This window comes from Gorilla gorilla, chromosome 2, assembly GCF_029281585.2.
Source record: "Gorilla gorilla gorilla isolate KB3781 chromosome 2, NHGRI_mGorGor1-v2.1_pri, whole genome shotgun sequence".
Lineage (NCBI taxonomy): Eukaryota > Metazoa > Chordata > Mammalia > Primates > Hominidae > Gorilla > Gorilla gorilla.
Window position 1 is genome coordinate 204,645,117 of NC_086017.1, and position 21,651 is coordinate 204,666,767.

General features: G+C 41.9%; 1 protein-coding gene across 7 annotated transcripts in view; it reads left to right on the top strand.

The window, feature by feature from the left end:
* Positions 1-1,822: 1,822 nt before the first annotated feature.
* OPA1 (OPA1 mitochondrial dynamin like GTPase) overlaps positions 1,823-21,651 on the top strand; it is a 104,683-nt gene continuing 84,854 nt past the window's right edge. For 4 of the 7 annotated variants that reach the window (XM_055382684.2, XM_004038223.5, XM_055382685.2 and 1 more), the window contains exon 1: positions 1,837-2,129. In XM_055382684.2, the coding sequence (XP_055238659.1) occupies positions 2,098-2,129 (32 nt within the window). In that variant the 5' untranslated portion in view covers positions 1,837-2,097. Of the gene's footprint in view, positions 2,130-21,651 lie in introns of all 7 variants that reach the window. The other 3 variants (XM_004038222.5, XM_004038225.5, XM_004038224.5) reach the window with 3 other exon arrangements.

Here is a 21,651-nt window from a genome sequence, read left to right on the forward strand (position 1 = left end):
CGGCCTCCCAAAGTGCTGGGATTACAGGCATGAGCCGCCATGCCCAGCCCAAATGTAGTGTTATTTTTAAAACACTGGATAGGCCAACACTGTCTAAACCAAACAAAACAGGTCTGTGGGCTGAATTTGGTCCAATGGTTGCAGTTTATTATACAACAGTTTGCCCTTTTTTCATGGCAATACTATGTATATATCGGAGATCATTCCTTATCAGGACATACAGACCTAAAGCATAGGTTTTCATGGCTAGTACGGATGTAATTTATGTGTCTAGTTCCTATACATGGACATTTTTACTGATTCCAATCTTTTCCCATTTCATACAGTGCAGAAATAAACATCATCATGCATACATCTTTGCATACGTGGGAATGATTCCGCAGGATAAATGCCTAGAAGTAGAACTGCAAAACAAGGGCTTCATAAAACATATGATAACCATATATAAATGGTGATGGTGGTTAGTTTCTCCTTTTTTTATGGTTAAAGTCTTTTATCCCTAATTTTTCTTTTTTGTTGTTGTTGTTAAAGTCTCTTGGTTTCTCTTATTTTATTTTCTAAAATAACAAGGAAGTAATGATTACAAAGACACTTTTTGTACAACCCTCCAATCCCAGGAAGATCTACAGTTTGCACAGGTTGGTACAGCAAGTTGCTCTCTGGACCTGCCATTGAAACAGTCACCACAATAAATAAAGAAAATTCTAAGAGCCCTGCATTTGGGAAGTTTACTATCAATGGCTAGGTCTACTCTTGGTGGTATTGTGAGTGCATGGGTCCAGACTTATGATTCTGACAATTAAGGGAAAAGGAATTGTCTTTATGCTCTGTGTATTTGTGTATGTGTGTGGCATGGGTGGGGGGCGGGTAGTGGGGAGGAGGTGAAAGATCCCTGAAGTAAAGAGGATGCACAGGACCCTTTTATTTTAGTCCCTAAAAATTGGCTTCATAACCGTTCACAGGCCACATCCCTTTTATGGGCCCTAGTTTCCTTACAAAACATAAAAGGTTTGTGTTGGAAGGGGAAAGGAGTATTTAAAGTGATGGAGGAGAGGAGCTCAAGATGGCTGAGATCTGGGCCTGTCCAACATTGAGAAATTTGGGAGGGGAGCCATCAAAGAAGCCTGGGAGCAGCAGTTCCAGGGAAAAAGGAGAATGTGATGGCCAGAGAGCCAAAAGAAAAAGTAGTTGAAGGAGTGCTCAGCACTAGGCATCTGAGCTGAATGCTGTGGCAGGCTCACTGGCCACAAACAATAGGCAGCTGGTGGAGGCCTTGACGAGGACCATTTCAACAAACTGGTGGGCTTAAAATCCGGAAGAAACAGTTAATGAACAAATCGTTTTGACGCCTTTTATAAACCACACAAGCTTATTCCAAACCCGTTACTGGCCTAACCTATTTAAGTCCCTTTCCCATCTGATCCTCAGAGATTCTAAGGGACTTAGCCTATCCATGACTCTTCGTCCTGCTGCTCACCTCCCATGATTGCCCTAAGGATGTGAAAGTGCTTTCAAACAAAGATGCCCAAGAAAGAAGGCAGGCAAATGTGCAAGCATTAGTTTGTAGTACTCTATTACTGTATTTCACCTTGCACTCTCTAGTTTCCTTCGTGCTCCCTCAATATCCAACTCTTAATAAATCCATGGCTCCCGGTGAGCATTCATCAATTCTCATTCCACTACTTTAGCCCTTCCCGTTCCCGCCCAACTCTCGCCCCCTCGCCTGGCCAAATCTCTAACCTGCAAGGCTAATTCCGAATTCCAAATCGGAAGCAAGAGGGCGGGGCCCCGTGAGAGGCGATGGATTGCGCCAGTCCGTTCCCGATGCACTGTGCGCATGCGCTGGTCCTCCGCGGACCGTTCGTGCTGCCCGCCTAGAAAGGGTGAAGTGGTTGTTTCCGTGACGGACCGAGTACGGGTGCCTGTCAGGCTCTTGCGGAAGTCCATGCGCCACTGGGAGGGCCTCGGCCGCGGCTCTGTGCCCTTGCTGCTGAGGGCCACTTCCTGGGTCATTCCTGGACCGGGAGCCGGGCTGGGGCTCACACGGGGGCTCCCGCGTGGCCGTCTCGGCGCCTGCGTGACCTCCCCGCCGGCGGGATGTGGCGACTACGTCGGGCCGCTGTGGCCTGGTAAGTGCAGGCTCTAATCTGGCCCCGTTAATTCTGGGGCCTCTTGAGAGTGGGGCTGTCTTATCTCTATCTCCAAAAATGTGCAGGTGACTCTCAGGCCAGGCCGAGGGCAGTTGGAGAATTCCCAGATGTTCTTGAGGACCCAGAATGACAGGAGCCCTGGCTGGGCTTACGTTCGGAGCCGGCATCAATACTGGCCCTTTTCTCTGGCCCTACCCAACCCGAAAATTCTGGACGCCTCTCAATCTTGGCCCGTCTCTATTGTCCTTTTGTCTCTGCCCTTTACACCCTTGTGTCTTCAGTGTTCTGTCTGTCTCTGGTTGCCTTTTTTGCCTTTTTTCTGTCCTCTCCCTGCCAGGTTTGTCTCTGTCCATGAGTCACCTCTCTTCACATTTCTCCTAACTCTCGGTGTCTTCTTTTTCTTCCATTTCCACGCCATGTGTACATTGCATCTTCAGGTACCTGGGCTCTTCTATCGGGGAAAGGGGCGTCCGTCTCTTTCCCTCGCCCGCTGATAGAAGTCAGAACTAGAGCAATGACGCACACGGTGTCAGAGATGGTGATTCGAGATGCCCTTTCAATAGCAGCTTTTTTCTGTGTTTAGGGAGAGAGACTTTTTGATGCAAGGTCGTGAACGTGGCACCACCTTTCTAATCTCAATCATTGTTGCCCTGGGGTGGTTTAATTCTAAATAGAAAATCATAGAAATCTTTTCATTTCTGTGCGTTACTATATGCATTGTAATGAGATTAAATTGGATTTTATAGGAAATTTTGTTCCAGTATCATTAGATACCTTCAAGCTCATTGTTGCAGGCATTTGATAGGAAGTAAGATGCATCAAGCAAAATTGGAAAAACGTGGTTTTCCTGAATTAACTTCTAAGCAGTTGTTTTGAATTTTTTCCAGACCTTTTTAAGTGGTGTAGATAATTTATCGTGTTTATAAGGAATGGAATGCATTCGTTAGTTTGTTTTTGTTTTGTTTTGAGACGGAGTCTTGCTGTGTCGTCCAGGCTGGAGTGCAGTGGCGCTATCTCGGCTCACTGCAACCTCCGCCTCCCAGGTTCAAGCAATTCTCCTGTCTCCGCCTCCGGAGTAGCTGGAATTACAGGCACGCGCCAGCACGCCTAGCTAATTTTTGTATTTTTAGTGGGGGGGGGGGGGGGGGGGGGAGGTCACCATTTTGGCCAGGCTGGTCTCGAACTCCTGACCTCATGTGATCCGCCCTCCTCGGCTTCCCAAAGTGCTGGGATTACAGCCGTGAGCCACCGCGCCCGGCCCAATTTGTTTTATATAGGTTAACTGGAGTCCAAAATACAGAACTAGATGAGATAACAATAGTTAACAGTGTTAGTCAGTTAGAATTATTGCATAGGTATTTTTAATCTCATGGAATTTTAGTCTTTGAGTAAGTTCACAGCCCTTGGTATTAAAGTAAGTTATTTACAACCCTTGCATTTCTACTTCTCAATATTTACTGAGGAAATATATCTGATTTTCTTTAAATAAAAAGAGAAAAGACTGCCGAAGATAGCATTCTCTGTTGGAGCAATTAAGATGTATAAGAAGAACTACAAAGACGGAGTTTTAAAACAAACTGATTTATAAGTGGTATTTATTTAATTGGCTGTCATTGGGCTAAATTATTTCTAAAGTTACCATGGATGCCATTGAGTCATGGCTTAAAAATGTCTCCTGGCGATGGCACAGTTTAGCTACCTAAAGAAGTAGAGATGTGGGAAGCCAGAAGCCCCAAGCTCTGCAGTTTTTCTTTTGCTATAGTTCCTTTGCATGTTGTGAAAGAATACAGTTAAATTCCTGCTCCCTAACAGATGAGAGCATAAGCATTTCTTTGGACATACATATGTAAATACATGCTCATGGACATGTGAAAAGATCAATACTAACATTTGGGTGCAATAAATAATTGTGTAAAATTATTTTTAAAAGAATTACATATCAGGAAATGATATATTGATTAAAAGTGATAGTCAATGAACAAGAGAGTAGATTTCTGGGGGAAACCTATTTTGCATCATACTTGATTTTTAGTTTTGACTGAATATTGAAGTCTATATTCAAAATTCTTTTCCTTTAGAACTGTAAAGGCATTGCTGCATTTTCTTCTAATGTAATTGTTTGTTGCTGCTGAGAATTCTTATGACAATCTGATTTTTTCATCTTCATGATTATCTTGTTTTTCCCTTCACGGAACCTGTTAGGGTCTTGACTTTATCCTTTATCCTAAATTTCTCAAGGCTTGGACCAGGTGTGGGTTTGGTTTTGTTTTCTTTTGCTACTCATTTGACTTGGCACACTCAGTGGGCCTTTCCCTTTATCTTTCTTCATTTCTGAGAAGTTTTTCTCTCTTATTTTTTATTATCTTCCTTTCATTTTTCCTGTCCTTTTTCTTTCTAGACATCTCTTAGGAGGATAGTGGTCCTCTTAGATTGATACGTTATGTCCGTGATTTCCAAAGTAAGATTTGTACTCGTCGTCTGTTAAAAGGAAAAGCACACATATACCCTATGTATATATGCACAGTTTTTTATTTTTAAAGTATACATGTATCTGTACTAATTATTTACATTGTAAGTCAACCCTAACATAATCTTAAAGGATAAGATACAAAACATACTGCATCTAGAAGCTTCAGTACTTTCTTCCTGAATCCCAGTAGATCCTTTTGTTCATCCCACGGGATGCATTCCACCCCCATCCTCCCACTCCCTTTGGATACCACATTACCACAGCTCTGCATCACTTAACTTTCCTCTTATTTTTTCACCTTTTTTTTTTTTTTTTGCATTTTATGTCCTGGGGAATTTCCTTAATTCATTTTATGGTTTTACTGTTGTTTTTTTAATATTGGCCATTGCAACTTTTCTTTTCTTTTTCCTTTCCTTTTCTCTTCTTTTCTTTTCTTTCTTTTCTTTTCTTTTCTTTCACACAGGATCTTGGTGTATTGTCCAGGCTGGCCTCGAACTCCTGGGCTCAGGTAATCCTCTCACCTTGGCCTCCCAAAATGCCAGGATTACAGGCGTGCGCCACTGCTTTCGGCGGCAACTTAATTTTTTTATTTTTATTTTTCCTTTTAGAGGGCACCTAGCACTGAGCATTGCAACTTTTCATTTCCATGAACTTTTAAGAAAACTCTTAAAGACATGTTTAATTCTGTACACTTTCTATTGTTCTTTGATTGCTGTTTTTGAATAACAACAAGGAGTACGCCTTAGCATTTTGATGGTATCCTCTTAATAGTCGCAATAATAGTCCCCTTGGCGCTCTGTATACTCTCAAGTCTTAAATGTTTTGTATGCAGCTGTACATTGACAGTTGAATGGTCTCGCTCCAAGTGGATCAGCAAGAACATAAAGAATCATTTAACTGGTACAGGCTGCGGCTTGTGAATTCCCTATTAACACCAAAGAAGACGTGTGAGACTCCATACTGAAACTAAAGATGACTTGTGAGTTCCACACTGAGATCAAATAAGTCTTTATGATGGTGACAGAGAGTGGTGTCAATGCCTAAAGTTTTGGTCAATCTCTGTAAATTGAGGGGCTGACCAAAAGGGGGAACTTAACTGTATTAGACATAATTTTGAGAAACATGGGTATGTGGATGGTAATGGAGGAAATGGGTGTAGATGAGATTGCCTAGGGAGAGTGAGAAGTAGTTTAGGTCTAAGCCTTGATGAGTTCCCAACATTTCCAAGGGTAGTTGAGGATACTGAAAATGAGTGGCCAGTGAGGTAGAGGTAAAGCTAGAGACTGCCCAGGGGAGAGGAAGTTTCAACAATGAGGAGGTGTCAACGTCAGGTATTGCTGAGAGGTCAGATAAAACCAGAATTGAGCAAAATGGCCATTGGAAGCCTATGGTGCCCTCCGTAAGAGCCGTTTCACTGAAGTGATAGAAACGGAAATCAGGCTGGGCACAGTGGCTCACTCCTGTAATCCCAGCACTTTGGGAGGCCGAGGTGGGCGGATCACCTGAGGTCAGGAGTTCGAGACCAGCCTGGCCAACATGGTGAAACCCTGTCTCTACTAAAAATACAAAAATTAGCCAGGTGTGGTGGCAGGCCCCTGTAATCCCAGCTACTCAGGAGGCTGAGGCAGGAGAATCGCTTGAGCCTCGGAGGCGGAGGTTGCAGTGAGCAGAGATCGAGCCACTGCACTCCAACCTGACAGAGCAAGACTCTGTTTCAAAAAAAAAAAAAAAAAGAAATGGAAATCAGGATGGTTTGGCTTTTATTTTAATAAAATAGCTAGAGCAGGGAAATGGGGTACTTTTTTTTCCCCTTTTATGACAAGACATAGCCAGGTGCGGTGGCTCACACCTGTAATCCCAACACTTTGAAAGGGAGGGTCGCTTGAGCTCAGGAGTTTGAGACCAGCCTAGGCAACATAGCAAGACCTTGTCTCTACTAAAATTCAAAAAAAATTAACTGGGCATGCAGGCACACACCTCTAGTCCCAGCTATTTGTGAAGCTGAGGCAGGAGGATCACACTTGAGCCCAGATAGGTGGGGCTGCAGTGAGCCCTGATAATGCCATTGCACTCCACGTTGGGCAACAGAGCAAGACTTTGTCTCAAAAATAAATAAATACCCTGTCTCAAAAATAAATAATAAATATGGGAGGAGAGATTTGACTTTAGATTCCTCAAAGGGCAGGAGGAAAGAGAATTCCAAACAGTGATTCACCTTTAATGGGAGAAAGATTGCTTAATTTTACATGAGGAAGAAGAGGATTGGTGGAGATACAGTAGGTGAACAGTTTTTGTATGAGGAAGTTGAACATATGTCATTCTAATAGCTTCCATTCTCTGTGAAGTAGAGGGCAAGGTCATCTACTGAGAGACGGGAGAGGTCAAGAGAGATAAGGGGAGATTAGAAGAGCTCTCCTAGCAGAGAGTGGAAGAATGAATTGCTAAGAGAGATGAAGTAGGATTGTTAAGTAGTTTTGAGGGCCCTGTTGAGATGTGCTTCCAGTTGGGTGTGATTTTCTCCAGTAGTGCTTTATTTCCCCGGGTACAGGCAGAGAGAAAAACAATAAGGCTCACGGAGGGTTTGTATTTTGTTGGACAAGTCAAACAGAAAAGTCAGAGGACGAGGGAGTTTAGAATGTTTGCAAAAGAGTTATTGAAACGATGAACTGCATAATCTAAGGTGGTAAGTGGGTGAATAGATAAGGAGGATGTGAATAGGTAAGGAGAAGAAAGAAATATCAGATTATTGATTATTGACAGCGACTCTCTAATACAGCTATTATGCCATTTTAACCGATTAAGAAACTAAGGCTTTAGAAAATTCATAATTTGCCCTAACTGCACAGCTAGTAAGCCGTGGAAATGTGATTGAAACCAGAGTTCTTCTGACTCAATAGACTAAATGGATGTAAGGATGTAGTTGAAAGAAGGGTGAGCTAAATGTTGTGGAACCGTGAGCTCTTTCTCTGGTTGATATCCCTCTCTGTAAGTGATAACATGGGTCACGCTGGATAAAACCTTGTGGTGATTGGTGACTTTCCTTTGTCCTTCCTCCTGTGCCTAGTCTGGCGAGTATCTGCCTTTCCCTTTCCTTTCTCATTGCTGCCACCTAACTTTAGGCTCTTCCCCTTACATCTGGGTAACTGAAATAAGATCACCTTTTTGTTCCCCTTCTGATTTACTTTGACCTAACATTATCTTTACTATTTTCTTTAAATTAGTGTTTCATTAGTCTTATTCTACTCAGGAACTCTGTAGTTCCCCATTGCCTACAAAAAAAAGTTGAGCCTCAGCCTTATATTCAGTGATTCTTCAATTGGATATTCAGTCCAGTTTTACTCCTCCTATGAGCCTTCTATGCCAGCTCCTTGGGTCTCTTGCCCTTTCATTGTCTCAGCTCTGCACCCTTCTTTCTCTTTTTTATTCTTTTTTTTTTTTTTTTGTACTTTTTTGGTTTTCTTTTTGGTTTCTTTTTTTGTTTTATTTATTAAACCTCCATCACACTTCATCCTATAGGGTTTTGAACCACAGCAAGGTGCAGTATCATCCTGGGGCTCTGGAGGAAGTGGCAGGGAGTCCAGAATGTCACGTTAGCTTCTTATCTGGGGCCACATGTATTTCTGCATCTGCTGCTTCCCACACTCTTGCCCACAAGTGTCGCTTGTGGAAATAATTTGAGATTTACTGTCTGGCTGACCCTAGTTTCAATCTCTTTTCCACCATTTGCTAATCATTGTACCTTGGGCAAAACATAGTATTAAAAGAAAACTTCAGACAAGTTAAATTTGATGGAGTTTAATTGAGCAAAGAAAAAAAATGATCCACAAATTGGGCAGTCTCCAGAATCACCGCAGATTCAGAGAGACTCCGGGGTGCCTCGTGGTCGGAACAAATTTATAGACAGAAAAGGTAAAGTGACCTACAGGAATCAGAATTGAGACATAGAAACAGTGAGATTGGTTACAGCTCGGCGTTTGCCTTATTTGAATGCAGTTTGAATACTCAGCAGTCTATGAGTGGTTGAAGTATGGCCGCTGGGGTTGGCCAACACTCAGCTGTCATTACAGATGCATACTACTAAGTTAGGTTTTCGATTTTGCCTGCCTATTAAGCTAGGTTACAGTTCGTCCACAAGGACTGAAATATAAAAGTACAGAGTCCTTTTCAGGCCATATTTAGTTCGCTTTAACAATTCCCCCCTTTTGGTCAGCCCCTCAATTTAGAGAGATTGACCAAAACTTTAGGCATTAACACCACTCTCTGTCACCATCATAAAGACTTATTTGGTCTCAGTGTGGAACTCACAAGTCGTCTTTAGTTTCAGTATGGAGTCTCACACATCTTCTTTGGTGTTAATAGGGAATTCACAAGTTGCAACTTTGTACCAGCTAAATGATTCTTTATGTTCTTGCTGATCCAGTTGGAGTAAAACCATTCAACTGTCAATGTATAGCTGCATACAAAACATTTAAGAGTTGAGAGTATACAGCGCACCAAGGGGACTATTATTATGACTGTTAAGAGGACGCCATCAAAATGCTAAGGTGTACTCCTTAATAAAAGTTCTTATGAAATGAACTGAACCAAATTTAGCCAAGTTAAGGTTCAGACAATATAAGCAGTTCAGCAGTATTAGGGTCTGATTGGTCAGAGTCTTCATTTGGAGTATGATAGTGATTAAGGATCATAGTTCGCTGTAAAGTAGCTTGACTTAAAGAGGTACTCATTTTCATTGTTACCTTGGTAATACAAGTCATAATAACTTGAAAACCTGCTAGAAGAGATATAAAGATTAGAAACCCTTGGAAAACCCAAGCTTGCCATTCACCACTTAGGATGCCTGCAAACCAACTGTTAGTTGCTCCTATAAACATATCGTGGGTTCCTTTCTCTTGAGAGATTTCTTTATTGTACTTGGTGGCAGTGTCTAAGGAAACAGCAGTATCAGCCACCTTTTAAATTAAGCTTTCTGTAGTAACAGAATCAGGGGAGGGATAAGTACAAAATTCAGTTTTGTTTAACGCCAAACATAGGCCTCCAGCTTGAGCAAAAAGAAGATCTAAGACTGCATGATCTTCCATTAAGTGTTTTCGTTGAATATGTATGTTGTCATGTGCCTTTCTGAGAGTAGCTTCTACCCATCTGAAACCCTGGGAGGTTTGATTGGCTACAAAATCCAAGAATTTTCCCAATATTCAAATTAGTTTTAAATTCCATACAAATGGTACTTCACTACCACCAAGAGTGAGCCCCCAGGAACCCCAATGGAATCTTTCCCTGGTAGAAACTAGCTTATCCTCGTCTATTTCGAGGCTAGTGCTAATTTCAGTTATTGATCATTTTGGCCTCCAAGTATAAGGGCTATCATGAGAATTTTCAGGGGAAGCAATTCGAAAGGCAGGAGCACGCCAGGCCAGATAACAAGAACCAAACCAACCAAGGAGGCAGAACAGAATATGCAGATTCTCCACAGACCCAATAGAGACCCTCAGGGGTTGGAAAAGGGGGCCACCTAGTTGTATTTGAGCAGGGATCATTCAGGTTTGTTCGACCATGAATCTGTAGCTCCTGAATAACATCCAGTGGGAAATTTACTTTTCTGTGGCCCCTTTATAGTGTGTTGTAAGGGTGTATAACCACATCTAGTAAAAAGAGACCCTACTGGATATACAAGCAATCACTTGTACTAACATAAGTAATTCCCAAATCTTGAGTATGTGATGCCTGCAAGCACAATATACGTTTTGTAGGCATCATTTGGATTGGTTTTTTATATTTGGTGTGATCGACTTTATCAGTTGAAAAAGAGTGTTGTTTTTAGTGAGTGTAGGAAAGCAAGTACTAGTGATGTTTAGAGTATCAAGAATAGATTTCCATTCTTCCCTTGGGGTTTCAGGGTGACTCATTGGGAAATGTGGAGGGGCACTGGCACCCGTGGAGTCGTTTCCTGATTTTTTGGCATTAGCCCACAAACCCAACAGTTACCCTGGTTTTGTGCTAGAGCATAAGCTCGAGCTGAAGCCATCCACTGATTATGGTCCCATGGATTTTCATGTAAGGAAAAGGAAAGGATTAGGGAAAAAAATAAGGAAAACAGAAAAACACATAAGGCTTTCATGGTGGTAGAGAAGTCTTGATCTGTGATCTAGGGAAAGCTGTCTGTAACCAGGATGCTGTCTGCTTCTGGGAAGAGATTTCCCTGGTCAGCTTTACCTTAAAGTCTCCAACGGGTATATAGTACCAGGAGTCTGAGGGGGCCCTTTTGAATTGTGAGATGTGGACCCACGGTTCAAAGCCCTGAAGCTTCTCTGCACTGTGGGTGGTAAGAAGAACTTGGTATGGTCCCATCCAACGAGGTTCAAGAGTGATCTTCTTCTGATGTCATTTCCAGAAGGCCCAGTCTCCAAGTTCCAGACCATGGAGGGTTTGATTGTCCTCAGTTGGTGGATCTCGAAATGCTTCCTTTACCTGGTGGAAGTATACTTTGGCATAATACATTAAAGCCTAGCAGTATTTAGTCGTATCAGAGTTTAAGAGAGCAGGAGAAGCATGAGATGCTAGTATTAGGGACATGGGCCTCCCAGTGACTATTTCATAAGGGGTCAATTTATGTTTTCCAACAGGATTGAATCTGATTGCCATTAAAACCAAAAGGTAGTACCTTTGGCCAAGGCAACTCAATTGATTCAGTTAACTTGGCCAGTTTCAGTTTTCAAATGCTATTTGTTCTTTCAAGCTTTCCTGAAGACTGAGAGTAATAAGGACAATGGTAATGCAACTGTGTCAGTAACACCTTATTTAACTGCTTTATAACTTGCTCAGTAAAAGGAGTTCCTCTATCACTGGAGACTTTTAGAGGGATCCCCCATAAAGGAAAAACATTTTCTAATAATTTCTTAGCTATGGTCACAGCATCAGCTTTCCTACATGGGAAGGCCTTTATCCAATCAGAAAACATGCAAACTATTACAAGAACATACTGATACCCCATTGAGGGTGGTAACTGAATGAAGTCCATCTGTAAATGTTCAAATGGTCCATCAGGTGGTGGAAATATACTGCCTCAAGTTTTTCCGGGATTATGAGTTTGACAAGTCAAACATTGATTATAAGCCATTTTAGCAATTTCAGAATAGTCACCCCACCAGTATTTTTTCATAATTTGGATCACTTGGTCTGTTCCATGATGAGCTGTGGAGAGCTTTCAATAATGGAAGCTTCAAAGATTCAGGAAGGACCAGGCGGCCGTCCGGGCCCTCCGTGAGTCTTTGCTTCACGTTAAATTTACATCCTTTTAGATACAGTTTTGTTTTTGCAAATCAGATGCGTTGCACTGTTTATTAAATAGGTCATCATAGGGAAATTGGCTTGGATTAATCTTATGGAGTTCATTCAGATTGCATATCTTGATGGTTTCAGCACTAGCTGATTGAGCATAAAAATCTGCTGAAGCATTTCACTGATATTTGGGTTCATTTCTACAAGTATGGGCTTCAGTCTTAATAACAGCAATCTGCATTTGTAACAGGATAGCAGAAAGGAGCTCATCTGTTTGGAGTCCATTTTTGATGGGGATCCCACTAGAGGTGAGAAACCTTCGTAGTTTCCATATCATGCCAAAATCACGTACTACTCCAAAAGCATGTCTACTATCCATAAATATTTACTGACTTGTCCTTAGCTGTATGACATGTTCAGGTAAGGGCAGAAAGTTCTGCAGGTTGGGCTGACTTGAGTTGAAGAGTTCCCTTCTCTATTAACTCATTTTGGGTGGTAACAGCATATCCTGCCTGATATTTTTTTTTCTGAGTTTTTGGCATGGGACCCATCAACAAAAAGTGTTAATTCAGGATTATCCAGTGGAGTATCTTGTACATCAACACGAGGGGCCACTATTTCTGATGCTACACTTACACCGTTGTGGTCTTCACCATCATCAGGCAGAGATAACAGAGTAGCAGGATTAAGTAGATTACAGCCTTTTAGATGAAGATAAGAAGAAGATAGGAGAAGTAATTCATAAGATGTTAGTCTACTCCCTGAAAAATGCTGGGTTTGATTGGAATTTAATAGACTTTCCACAGCGTGTGGGACTTGCAAATTAAGTTCATTTCCTAAAACCAGATCTGATGAAGCTTCTACCAGCTTGGCTGCTGCTACTGCTTTTAAACAATTAGGATAAGACTGGGCCTAATTGCAGGCTATAGTATGCAGTGGTCCTATGTTTAGCACCGTGTTCCTGATTGTTACATTCATGAACAAACAAAGTGAAAGGTTTAGTGTAATTTGGAAGTCCTAAAGCTGGGGGCTGTTGTAAGGCCAACTTCATTTGGCTAAAAGCCTGCTCATGACTATCTTCCCAAGGTAAAGGCTCTGGTACAGCATTTTTAGTGAGCTCATACAGTGGTGAAGCTATTAAGGAAAAATTTGGAACCCAGGATCTGCAATATCCTGCAAGCCTAAGAAAGCCTTTTGTCTTTTGGTTGCAGGTCGAGGAAAACTTTAAATAGGTTTTATCCTCTCAGGTAAGAGGGAAATCCCTTCAGCAGCCAAGTCATGTCCCAAATAGTGGACTTTTTCTTTTGAAAATTGAAGTTTTGGCCAGGCCTGGTGGCTAACACCTGTAATCCCAGCACTTTGGGAGGCTGAGGCAGGCGGATCACCTGAGGTCGGGAGTTCAAGGACAGCCTGACCAACATGGAGAAACCCTGTCTCTACTAAAAATACAAAATTAGCCAGGCGTGGTGGCGCATGCCTGTAATCCCAGCTACTCGGGAGGCTGAGGCAGGAGAATCACTTGAACCCGGGAGGCAGAGGTTGTGGTGAGCCAGTATCACACCATTGCACTCCAGCCTGGGCAACAAGAGTGAAACTCCATCTCAAAAAAAAAAAGAAAGAAAAGAAAAAATTGAAGTTTTTCCATTGAAGCCCTGTGACCTTTATATGCAAGTTGCTGTAAAAGGTAAACTGAGTCCATTTCCGAGCACTCCTTAATAGGAGAGCATAACAATAAGTTATCTACATACTGAATGAGAGTAGAATTTTGAGGAAACTGTAGTGTCATTAACTCCTGATGCAGTGCCTGGGGAAAATATGAAGGGGCTTCAGTAAACCCTTGTGGCATTACACTCCGGGTGTATTGCTGATTTTTCCAAGTAAAGGCAAACAAGTATTGACTTTCTTTATGGAATGCTAGAGAAGACTGAGCCAAGATCTATTACTGTGGACAACTTGGAATCAGTGGGTACATTAGGTTATAAAGTATTAGGATTTGGGACTACAGGAAATCTTGGTATTACAATTTTATTAATTGCCTGTAAATCTGGAACAAATCTCCAGCCTCATCCATTTTGTTTTTTAACTGGTAGGATTGGAGTGTTGCAGGGGCTGGTGCATGGAATTATGAGTCCTTGTTTAATTAAATCTTCTACAATTGGTGAGAGCCCTTAAATTGCTTCAGGTTTTAGTGGATATTGTGGTAATTAGGCAAAGGTTTAGAATGATCTGTTAGTACTTTTATAGGTTCTACACTTTTAATTCTTCCTATATCAGTTGGGGAAGAGGCCCATAAACATTAGGTGTTTTCGAAAGATCAGGGATATTACAGGCTTGAGTTTCGATCTTATCAATTTCTGCCTGTAGACAGCATAACAATTCTAGTTCAGGAGAATCAGGAAAACTCTTAAGATTATTTATGTTTCTGAGGAAAATTTTAGGTGCCCTTTTAGCTTTGAAAGTAAATCTGGCCCTACCAAGTTTACTGGAACAGTATCACATAGTAAAAAACTGTGTTTTTCTGAAAGGGGGCTCAGAGTTAATTGGATGGGTTCAGATATGGGAACCTCTTGAACTTGATTTGAAACCCCTGTCACAGAAATGACCTTTTTACTCTGAGGGATTTGTTGGCTTATTAAGGTGGGGTTTATGGTAGATAGAGTAGCCCTGGTATCCATAAGGACTATACACAACTCCCTATTTATTTTAACCTCTGTTTCCCTATGTTCCTTTAAAGGTATTACGGGGAGCAATCCACTGGAGAATCCCTTGGAGCCTCCTTTAAGTTGAATATTGTCAGGAGGACTAAGGTCTCCTGGGCTCCCTCTAGTGGTGAAACAGTTTGGCCTAGAGGGAGGTTTATCAGCCGGCAATCCCTTTTCCAGTGCCCCGGTTGTTTGCAATACAGGCAGACATCTTGGGGTAAAGAACTTCTTGTTCTAGGACCTCTTGATTTGATTTTTTTTAATATATAATTTTAAAAATATTTTCCAAAGTGTGACTTAAAAAATTTTTTTTTATTATACTTTAAGTTTTAGGGTACATGTGCATAACGTGCAGGTTTGTTACATATGTATACATGTGTCATGTTGGTATGCTGCACCCATTAACTCGTTATTTACATTAGGTATATCTCCTAATGCTATCCCTCCCCCCTCCCCCCACCCCACGACAGGCCCCGGTGTGTGATGTTCCCCTTCCTGTGTCCAACTGTTCTCATTGTTCAATTCCCACCTACGAGTGAGTACATGCGGTGTTTGGTTTTTTGTCCTTGTGATAGTTTGCTGAGAATGATGGTTTCCAGCTTCATCCATGTCCCTACAAAGGACATGAACTCATCATTTTTTATGGCTCCATAGTATTCCATGGTGTATATGTGCCACATTTTCTTAATCCAGTCTATCATTGTTGGACATTTGTGTTAGTTCCAAGTCTTTGCTATTGTGAATAGTGCTGCAATAAACATACGTGTGCATGTGTCTTTATAGCAGCATGATTTATAATCCTTTGGATATATACCCAGTAATGGGATGGCTGGGTCAAATGGTATTTCTAGTTCTAGATCCCTGAGGAATCGCCACACTGACTTCCACAATGGTTGAATTAGTTTACAGTCCCACCAACAGTGTAAAAGTGTTCCTATTTCTCCACATCCTCTCCAGCACCTGTTGTTTCCTGACTTTTTAATGATTGCCATTCTAACTGCTGTGAGTTGGTATCTCATTGTGGTTTTGATTTGCATTTCTCTGATGGCCAGTGATGATGAGCATTTTTTCATGTCTTTTGGCTGCATAAATGTCTTCTTTTGAGAAGTGTCTGTTCATATCCTTCGCCCACTTGTTGATGGGGTTGTTTGTTTTTCTCTTGTAAATTTGTTGGAGTTCTTTGTAGATTCTGGATATTAGCCCTTTGTCAGATGAGAAGTTTCAGAAATTTTCTCCCATTTTGTAGGTTGCCTGTTCAGTCTGATGGTAGTTTCTTTTGCTGTGCAGAAGCTCTTTAGTTTAATGAGATCCCATTTGTCAATTTTGGCTTTTGTTGCCATTGCTTTTGGTGTTTTAGACATGAAGTCCTTGGCCATGCCTGTGTCCTGAATGGTATTGCCTAGATTTTCTTCTAGGATTTTTATGGTTTTAGGTCTAAATTAAGTCTTTAATCTATCTTGAATTAATTTTTATATAAGGTGTAAGGAAGGGATCCAGTTTCAGCTTTCTACATATGGCTAGCCAGTTTTCCCAGCACCATTTATTAAATAGGGAATCGTTTCCCCATTTCTTGTTTTTCTCAGGTTTGTCAAAGATCAGATAGTTGTAGATATGTGGTGTTATTTCTGAGGGCTCTGTTCTGTTTCATTGGCCTATATCTCTGTTTTGGTACCAGTACCATGCTGTTTTGGTGACTGTAGCCTTGTAGTATAGTTTGAAGTCAGGTAGCGTGATGCCTCCAGCTTTGTTCTTTGGTTTAGGATTGACTTGGCAATGCAGGCTCTTTTTTGGTTCCATATGAACTTTAAGGTAGTTTTTTCCAATTCTGTGAAGAAAGTCTTTGGTAGCTTGATGGGGATGGCATTGAATCTATAAATTACCCTGGGCAGTATGGCCATTTTCACGATATTGATTCTTCCTACCCATGAGCATGGAATATTCTTCCATTTGTTTGTATCCTCTTTTATTTCATTGATCAGTGGTTTGTAGTTCTCCTTGAAGAGGTCCTTCACATCCCTTGTAAGTTGGATTCCTAGGTATTTTATTCTCTTTGAAGCAGTTGTGAATGAGAGTTCACTCATGATTTGGCTCTCTGTTTGTCTGTTATTGGTATATAAGAATGCTCTCTTTTGTTCTTTGTTAGTCTTGCTAGTGGTCTATCAATTTTGTTGATCTTTTCAAAAAACCAGTTACTGGATTCATTGATTTTTTGGAGGGTTTTTTGTGTCTCTATCTCCTTCAGTTCTGCTCTGGTCTTAATTATTTCTTGCCTTCTGCTGGCTTTTGAATGTGTTTGCTCTTGCTTCTCTAGTTCTTTTAATTGTGATGTTAGGGTGTCAATTTTAGATCTTTCCTGCTTTCTCTTGTGGGCATTTAGTGCTATAAATTTCCCTCTACACACTGCTTTGAATGTGTCCCAGAGATTCTGGTATGTTGTGTCTTTGTTGTCATTGGTTTCAAAGAACATCTTTACTTTTGCCTTCATTTCGTTATGTACCCAGTAGTCATTCAGGAGCAGGTTGTTCAGTTTCCATGTAGTTGAGCGGTTTCGAGTGAGTTTCTTAATCCTGAGTTCTAGTTTGATTCTACTGTGGTCTGAGAGACAGTTGTTATAATTTCTATTCTTTTACATTTGCTGAGGAGTGCTTTATTTCCAACTATGTGGTCAATTTTGGAATAAGTGCAGTGTGGTGCTAAGAAGAATGTATATTCCGTTGATTTGGGGTGGAGAGTTCTGTAGATGTCTATTAGGTCTGCTTGGTGCAGAGCTGAGTTGAATTCCTGGATATCCTTGTTAACTTTCTGTCTCGTTGATCTGTCTAATGTTGACAGTGGGGTGTTAAAGTCTCCCATTATTATTGTGTGGGAGTCTGAGTCTCTTTATAGGTCTCTAAGGACTTGCTTTATGAATCTGGGTGCTCCTGTATTGGGTGCATATATATTTAGGATAGTTAGCTCTTCTTGTTGAATTGATCCCTTTACCATTATGTAATGGCCTTGTCTCTTTTGATCTTTGTTGGTTTAAAGTCTGTTTTACCAGAGACTAGGATTGAAACCCCTGCCTTTTTTTGTTTTCCATTTGCTTCATAGATCTTCCTCCATCCCTTTATTTTGAGCCTATGTGTGTCTCTGCACGTGAGATGGGTTTCCTGAATACAGCACACTGATGGGTCTTGACTCTTTATCCAATTTGCCAGTCTGTGTCTTTTAATTGGAGCATTTAGCCCATTTACATTTAAGGTTAATATTGTTATGTGTGAATTTGATCCTGTCATTCTCTCAACATTTGCATGTCTGTAAAGGATTTTATTTCTCCTTCACTTATGAAGCTTAGTTTGGCTGGATATGAAATTCTGGGTTGAAAATTCTTTTCTTTAAGAATGTTGAATATTGGCCTCCACTCTCTTCTGGCTTGTAGAGTTTCTGCCGAGAGATCAGCTGTTGGTCTGATGGGCTTCCCTTTGTGGGTAACCTGACCTTTCTCTCTAGCTGCCCTTAACATTTTTTCCTTCATTTCAACTTTGGTGAATCTGACAATTATGTGTCTTGGAGTTGCTCTTTTCGAGGACTATCTTTGTGGCATTCTCTGTATTTCCTGAATTTGAATGTTGGCCTGCCTTGCTAGATTGGGGAAGTTCTCCTGGATAATATCCTGCAGAGTGTTTTCCAACTTGGTTCCATTCTTCCCGTCACTTTCAGGTACACCAGTCAGATGTAGATTTGGTCTTTTCACATAGTCCCATATTTCTTGGAGGCTTTGTTCGTTTCTTTTTATTCTTTTTTCTCTAAATTTCTCTTCCCACTTCATTTCATTGATTTGATCTTCCATCGCTGATACCCTTTCTTCCAGTTGATCGAATCGGCTACTGAGGCTTGTGCATCCGTCACGTAGTTCTCGTGCCTTGGTTTTCAGCTCCATCAGGTCCTTTAAGGACTTCTCTGCATTAGTTATTCTAGTTAGCCATTCGTCTAATTTTTTTTCAAGGTTTTTAACTTCTTTGCCATGGGTTCGAACTTCCTCCTTTAGCTCGGATAGTTTGATTGTCTGAAGCCTTCTTCTCTCAGCTCGTCAAAGTCATTCTCTGTCCAGCTTTGTTCCGTTGCTGGTGAGGAGCTGCATTCCTTTGGAGGAGGAGAGGTGCTCTGATTTTTAGAATTTTCAGTATTTTTGCTCTGTTTCTTCCCCATCTTTGTGGTTTTGTCTACCTTTGGTCTTTGGTGATGGTGACGTACAGATGGGTTTTTGGTGTGGATGTCCTTTCTGTTCGTTAGTTTTCCTTCTAACAGTCAGGACCCTCAGCTGCAGGTCTGTTGGAGTTTGCTGGAGGTCCACTCCAGACCATGTTTGCCTGGGTATCAGCAGCTGAGGCTGCAGAACAGCGAATATTGGTGAACAGCAGATGTTGCTGTCTGATCGTTCCTCTGGAAGTTTTGTCTCAGAGGGGTACCCGGCCATGTGAGGTATCAGTCTGCCCCTACTGGGGGGGTGCCTCCCAGTTAGGCTACTCGGGGGTCAGGGACCCACTTGAGGAGGCAGTCTGTCTGTTCTCAGATCTCAAGCTGCGTGCTGGGAGAACCACTACTGTCTTCCAAGCTGTCAGACAGGGACGTTTAAGTCTGCAGAGGTTTCTGCTGCCTTTTGTTCGGCTATGCCCTGCCCGCAGAGGTGGAGTCTACAGAGGAAGACAGGCCTCCTTGAGCTGCAGTGGGCTCCACCCAGTTCGAGCTTCCCGGATGCTTTGTTTAGCTGCTCAAGCCTCAGCAATGGCAGGCACCCCTCCCCCAGCCTCGCTGCCACCTTGCAGTTTGATCTCAGACTGCTGTGCTAGCAATGAGCGAGGCTCCATGGGCATAGGACCCTCTGAGCCAGGCGCGGGATATAGTCTCCTGGTGTGCTGTTTGCTAAGACCATCGGAAAAGCGCAGTATTAGGATGGGAGTGACCCAATTTTCCAGGTGCTGTCTGTCACCCCTTTTCTTGGCTAGGAAAGGGAATTCCCTGACCCCTTGCGCTTCCTGGGTGAGGCGATGCCTTGCCCTGCTTTGGCTCATGCTCGGTGCGCTGCACCCACTGTTCTGTACCCACTGTCTGACAATCCCCAGTGAGATGAACCCAGTACCTCAGTTGGAAATGCAGAAATCACCCGTCTTCTGCATCGCTCAAGCTGGGAGCTGTAGACTGGAGCTGTTCCTATTTGGCCATCTTGGAACCGCCCGATTGTAATTTAAAATGAGAACGAGATGGTTCCTTTGGTTCCTGGTCCCTGTAACTGTTGCAATTGAAGGGGCATAAGCTTATTAGCCTTTTGAGTTTTTTTTGCTCTAGAGTCTTCTCAAAATGCTTAGCTAGGTTGGGCACGATGGCTCACACCTGTAATCCCAGCACTTTGGAAGGCCAAGGTGGGAGGATCACAAGGTCAGGCGATCGAGACCATCCTGGCTAAGATGGTGAAATCCCATCTCTACTAAAAATACACAAATTAGCTGGGCATGGTGGTGCACGCCTGTAGTCGCAGCTACTCGGGAGGCTGAGGCAAGAGAATCGCTTGAACCTGGGAGGCTGAGGTTGCAGTGAGCCGAGATTGCACCACTACACTCTAGCCTGGGTGACAGAGCAAGACTCCACCTCAAAAAAAAAAAAAAAAAAAAAAAAAGTTCAGCTAAGGCCACCAATTCAGTCACATCTCTAACTTCCCATTGCAACTTATGTTTTTTAGTTAAACTGCTAAGTTCAGGATGGAGTCCATTTATAAGTAAAGCAGTTAATGCTGTTTCAGCCCCTGCAGGGAATACTCCTTGCTGTACTTTGAGCCCAGAATGTTTCACAAATATTTCTAAGTACTTCTGTAATCTGAAACTGGTTCATCTTTTCTTTCTTTTTTTTTTTTTTTTGCTTACAAGATTGTATGATGGACCAATTTTTTGTGGAAAAATTTTAGGAACTGAATGTAAAAGGTTTTCAGCAATTTTTCTAGCTATTTTTGGTCCTTCTCGTGAGGAGTTCTTGGAGGGACCTTTAAAATATCCTCCTCAGGTTTGTCCCGTTCTGCTGCTGCCATCCATTTCCGAGCTTCACCAGCCCCCAGTATCATATGAATAAATTGGTAAATTCATGAAGTCCTGGATCGTAAGCTCCTATTAGGATTCTAAATTCCTCAGTAAATTTTTGAGACTTTTCCCTTGGACCAGGGAAGTCCTTCACAATGCGGCTAAGCTCAGTTGTAGATCATGGAGTGAAAGTAGTTACAGCAAGCAGGCCTGGCTGATCAGAAGGTCTCACTTTGTAAGACATCTGTCTAACTTCCTTTTTTTTTTTTTTTTTAAATCGTCTTCAGGGTGAAAGTGTAATTTCACAAAAAGGTTAGTGGACTCAGAGTATGTAGGTAGAGACGGACAAAGAAGGAACAGTCCGAGTTAGATCAAAGTACAGTCCTCTTTCTTCATGTCCTTGGTCTGTTGCTTAAGCTTTTCATTTGGTTTTTGCAAAGAATCTTTTAAGGAGGCACTTTTTGATTCACTTAGTCTTTTGGAGGCCTTTGCGTATCCATGAGACAATATATCCCACTGTATTTGTGGGGGCTTTGATCCCCTTTTTCTAATATGCCTTGCAAACAAACAATTTTATCCAAATTAAAACTTCTCCATTGTGGCCATTTTAATTCTGAGTTTTCTTTAGTGAGGTTAACCCATTTTTCTGAAAATGCACATGTTCTGGGCCCATGATTTTTATACATAAAATTAGCTGGAGTCCCTGAAGATGGAGTCCCAGACTCCTTGGATTGAGATGATCCCATTATTAAATAAGGTACTTATCAGAGGTCTGAGGCCTCTAACTGAATCCAATCCAGTTAATTATCGAATCCAATTTGATCTTGGATCCAGTCCAGGCTAAGTATTGCTTGAGTAAACTCGGAGAGCTCAAAACACAAGTTAGTGGAGCTCGGAATCCGAGAGAAAACTCACCCACGACCTCCAGTTACAATCTAGAGACCAGTGAGTGCAACGGGCTCAGTGGGTACCTTGCCAGGTCACCTGGTGTTCCAGGGGGTTGC